The sequence below is a fragment of the Chroicocephalus ridibundus genome, chromosome 18 (assembly GCF_963924245.1).
Source record: "Chroicocephalus ridibundus chromosome 18, bChrRid1.1, whole genome shotgun sequence".
In the NCBI taxonomy this organism is placed as follows: Eukaryota; Metazoa; Chordata; class Aves; order Charadriiformes; family Laridae; genus Chroicocephalus; species Chroicocephalus ridibundus.
Window position 1 is genome coordinate 8,672,490 of NC_086301.1, and position 5,194 is coordinate 8,677,683.

Below are 5,194 nucleotides of genomic sequence, written 5' to 3' on the forward strand. Positions count from 1 at the left end.
AGGGTCTGTCCTACTCCCTCCCAGGACTCTCACAATAGCACTCATAGGGTAGCAAAAATGCCAGGGATTTCTACCTTCAAACATGACTCCTCAGGTGGGACAGGGGTAACAGGAGCAAAATAAACAAAACCACCCCCCCCAGCTCTGTTCTGCAGCCAGGGGAACTGGGAGTGACGGTGCTCAAAAGCTCTTTTATATCGGGGGTAGAGTTAACCTGCGATCACTCCTGGTTCCTCTCTGCCTCTTGCTGCACAGCATGACTGAGTCCTCTGGAGCCCACAGCAGAGTCCCCTGCTCCCCATTGCACCCTCAGCCAGCACAAACCAAGCATCACACCAGGATCCGCACAAACGCCTTCCTGGACGGACGGAGGTCATTTGGGGGGCCTTACTGTGACCAATGCAACAGGTTCTACTCAGACGCGTCTGTCCTAACTCTTCACTGTCTTTTCCTCCTTGGACAGGCCACCATGTGCAGAGGGAACAAATGTCCAATGGCAGCTCCATCACCCACTTCCTCCTGCTGGCATTCGCAGACACGCGGGAGCTGCAGCTCTTGCACTTCTGGCTCTTCCTGGCCATCTACCTGGCTGCCCTCCTGGGCAATGGCCTCATCATCACTGCCGTAGCCTGTGACCACCGCCTCCACACCCCCATGTACTTCTTCCTCCTCAACCTCGCCCTCCTCGACCTGGGCTGCATCTCCACCACTCTCCCCAAAGCCATGGCCAGTTCCCTCTGGAACACAAGGGCCATCTCCTTCTTGGGATGTGCTGCCCAGCTCTTTCTCTTTCTCACCTTGTTGGCAGCAGAGTTTTATCTTCTGACAGTCATGGCCTACGACCGCTACGTTGCCATCTGCAAACCCCTGCACTATGGGTCCCTCCTGGGCAGCAGAGCTTGTGTCCACATGGCAGCAGCTGCCTGGGGCAGTGGCTTTCTCAATGCTCTCCTGCACACGGCCAATACATTTTCAATACCCCTCTGCCAAGGCAATGCCCTAGACCAGTTCTTCTGTGAAATCCCCCAGATCCTCAAGCTCCACTGCTCAGACTTACTCTACCTCAGGGAAATTGGGCTGCTTCTGGTTAGTGCCTTTTTTTCCTGTTTTTGTTTTGTTTTCATTGTGGTGTCCTATGTGCAGATCTTCAGGGCTGTGCTGAGGATCCCCTCAGAGCAGGGACGACACAAAGCCTTTTCCACGTGCCTCCCTCACCTGGCCGTGGTCTCCCTCTTTATCAGCACTGCAGTATTTGCCTACCTGAAGCCCCCCTCCATCTCCTCCCCATCCTTAGATCTGGTGCTGTCAGTTCTGTACTCGGTGGTGCCTCCGGCAGTGAACCCCCTCATCTACAGCATGAGGAATCAGGAGCTCAAGGATGCCCTGAGGAAACTGATTGGACGTTTTTTCATCAGCCATAGATTGTGTACCTTCCTCTGCAAATGATTCCCTGTATCTGTTGTGATGGGTCGAGTCTATCATTATTCATCCCCCCCTCCTTAACTATCCACCTGTCTTGTGTGACACAAAAGATTTGTGTAAATGAAGAGTCAGGCGCTCTGTGTGTTTAAATAAAATAAATGAACCATTGGCAACTACTTTTTCTGAGACCCATCAGCAGCAGCGCCGAATGGATGGGAAATGAGAAGACCTTTGTGGCTGCAGCAGCCTGGGGCAGGCTGTCCCAGTGCCACTCTGTCACTGGGGCGGCAGGAGCTGCCTGAGGGTCCCCAGGGCCAGGGCTCTTGTACCGGGCTGGGGAGAGGGGATGGCACAGAGGGGCTGCAGACCCCTCAGAATATCCTGGGGAGGAGGACCCGGGGGCCCACTGACTGCCTTTTCCTTGTGCCCAAATGCCCCCCGTCTCTGGGGCTGACCCTCCTCTGCCCCCCAGCAGCTGCGGTGCCCTTCAGAGGGGCTGTGGCTGTGGAGTGAGTGCCCAGAGCTCTGCAGCACCCTGGGGCGGGCTCTGCTGTTGGGCCAGCGCAGACTGGGCTGGGATGGAGAGAGGGCAGGGGAGGTGGGACAGCTTGGAGGGAGCTGGGCTGGGCTGGAAAGCGCCCAGGAGGAAAAATCCTCGGAGTGCAGCTTGTACCGTGTGACCATGCGGGGTGAGGACTCTCACCAGAGTGTTTGTGGTGCAGAGCCAGGGCTTGTGGAAAGGGTTAAAGCCGGGCAGGTGCAGGAGAGAGGAGGCTGCTCTGTGCCCTTGGTGGCATGGACAGCCTTTCTTACCCACCGGTCTGTCTCACTGACCATTTCCAGCACTGGTTGCTCACCCCAGGCTTATGGGTGAGTACGACTGCGAGGCCATCTCCATCCTCCTGCTGGGCTCAGGACCTGGATCAGGGGAACATCCAGCCCTGCCCGGGCTCTCTCCTGGCCCAGACCTGGAGCAGGGCTGTCTGCACATCCCCATGTGGGACACGGCTGGTACTGGGGAGGGATCGGTTGCTGGGGGAGCTTCCAAAATATGATGCTCATGGGGAGCTGGGACAAAGACGACTGCCCAGGTGATGGTGCTGGGGGGCTTTTACCCACCCCTGAATGCACACTACTGTGTGGTGTGCCTTCACAGCAGGGCTGTTGGGGCCATGTGTGGGGCTCCCGGTGCAGGGACATGTCATTGAGAGGGACCATGAAGCAGCTGCCCAGAGGTGACAGCAAGGACAGGTTACACAGAAGGAATTTACAAATTGCCTTTGTTGTGGAGGTATGCTTTAGGGAACAGCAAAGCTCGCCTGGAGTTGTTGGCTGTAAGAGAAGTGAAGAGCAAGAAGAGGAGCTTTGGTCGTTCATGAGAGACCAAGGCTGAACATGGAATATGCAGGGCGGCTGCAGAATGGGGAGGGGGATTTCATAAGAGCAGACACAGGTGCGGCTGAGGGACTCAAAGGCTTCTTTGCCTGAGTCTTCACTGAAAAGGTCTCCAGTCCCTTGTGATCAGGGAAGGGGTTCAAGGAGGAGGAGAGCGTGTGTCGGCAAGAACGTCAGGAAACCCAGGAAGGGCCAGTGCCAGTTTCTGCCCCTGCAGGGGACTCACCCTGTATCACTGAGCTCCTCTTCTCTAGCCCAGGAGAAAGCATGGTGGGAAGATGCTGAAGAACCTTTCCACCTGATGGGTGCAGGAGGTGGTGTACTGATAATCCCATTGCCCCTCACAACCCCACCCCCTGGCTGCTCCTGTTACCATCACTACAGGTGTAAGGTGATCAGCAGACTGATCTTGTCTGAGTGACAAGAGCTTCAGCCACAGACTTTATTGTTCAAGAGGGTTGTGGTGGGTGACCCTGGCCAGCAACTAAGCACACACCAGCCACTCGCTCACTCCAGCCCCAGCACAGAAGGACGGAGGAGAGAATCCTGAGAGCCAAAGCAAGACAAACTCATGGGTTGAGATAAAGAGTTTAATAGATGAAGGAAGAAGAGGGAAAAAGAAAAGAAAAACCTAACACAAACGATGCAAAGGCAATCAGTCACCACCTCCCACAAGCAGGCCAATGCCCAGCCAATCTTGGAGCAACAGCAACCTTGCAAAGACTACCTCCCAACTTCATTACTGGGCATGACATTATAGGGCATGACTTCTCCCTTTGGTCTGCTTGCTCCCTAATGGTGCATGGCAGTCCAAGGCAAACTGAGAAACCGGAAGGCGGCCTTGATGCTGTGCAAAGCCCGGTTGAGAAGCAGCTAAAACTTCAGTGAGTTATCAATCAGCCATGTTTCACTCACACATCCAGGTACAAACAGCAGCGTCCAGGCCGATATGAAGAAAACGAACTCCATCGCAGCCAGACTGAGTAACGGTAGAGCTGGGAGAGTTGAATCCTTCCCAAGGATCTTCTCTCTCAGAGGCAAATGACCTGGGACTCTTCCTGGGGCAGTGTCACGTGGGGTGTGCGATGCAGAGTGTAGTACCACACCTCCCAGCCGCCCTGCGGGGGTGCAAGGAAGCACCAATGCCCCAGTTCCATGAGATTTACGTGCCTCCTTTCAGCCTTTGGTGGCAGTGACAACTGGTACGGCTAAGGGGACCAAGACCTCACTTCTGCTGGGGCCTTCCTGCCCTGCCACTGCCCTTGCCTGTGTCCATCGCAGGCTGCCCTACGCTGTCCTACACCTGCCACCTTTTCCCTGCAGGCTGGGGACACACGACCTACTTCTCCACCTTGCTCCCACCATGACATCTCTCTGCCTTTACTGGTAGCTCTTCTTTTTCCCTGCTGTTGCCTTGAAACACCCGGCATTGTGCTGATCCTGGCTCCTCAGGGTGACCTGTTCTACCACAGCACTGCCCTTCAAGGGACATTTCCTTCTCCTTATGGTCAATCTCGACTTCCCAAGCTGCACTTTGTGATGGTTTTCCTTTCTCAGGTGGTTTCCCAATACCAAGGAAAGCTCTGTCATCTCTGAAACCACCTGGAAACCACCTGAAACTGCTACTTTCTGGCTACTCTTTTACTGTCATGAACTGCCATCACCAGACTAGAGAAGTCCATGTCCCTCGGCCTCTCCACACAGGTCATGTGAAAGAAAAGAAAGACCAGAGAAAGAAGCATTATGAGACCTGTTGCTCACCAACTCAAAGCAACTTATGGCAAGACCAAGACTGGTGGCAGCCTGGGCTGCAGTGTTCAAGCCCTGGTGGAATTCATGACCTGAAAGGATATATGCCAGGTGAAAAGTAGAGTCAAAAATCTAAACCTTGGGAAGGAAAGCTTCAGGATTTTTAGTAACTGATAAACGGGACACATGTGAACCTCTGGAATTTCATCAAGGCCAAGTGCAATGTTCTGCACCTGGGTCGGGCCAATCCCCAGTATCAAGACAGACTGGGGGATGAATGGATTGAGAGCAGCCCTGTGGAGAAGGACTTGGGGATACTGGTGGGTGAGAAAATGGACATGAGCTGTCAATGTGTGCTTGAAAAGCCAATCATACCCTGGGCTGCATCAATAGAAGCGTAGAGGAAGGGGATTCTCCCTCTCTACGGTGATCCCATGCTAGTTCACCTGGAAGACGACGTCCAGTTCTTCCGCAGCACAAGAAAGACATGGACCTGTAAAAGAGGGTCAAGAGAAGGATCACAAAAACAGCTTGAGGGCTGGAATAACTCTCCTATGAAGAAAGGCTGACAGCCTGGAGAACAAAAAGCTCAGAGGAAATCTTCCTGTGGCCTTTCAACACCTAAAGA

General features: G+C 54.1%; 1 protein-coding gene across 1 annotated transcript; it reads left to right on the top strand.

Annotated features, from left to right (window-relative positions):
• Positions 1-486: 486 nt before the first annotated feature.
• Positions 487-1,392, top strand: LOC134524830 (olfactory receptor 14J1-like; the record flags this gene model as incomplete). The annotated part of the gene is made up of 1 exon (XM_063354992.1): positions 487-1,392. A coding segment is annotated over exon 1 (906 nt), but the record flags the coding sequence as incomplete, so codon positions are not given.
• Between the last annotated feature and the right edge of the window lie 3,802 nt (positions 1,393-5,194).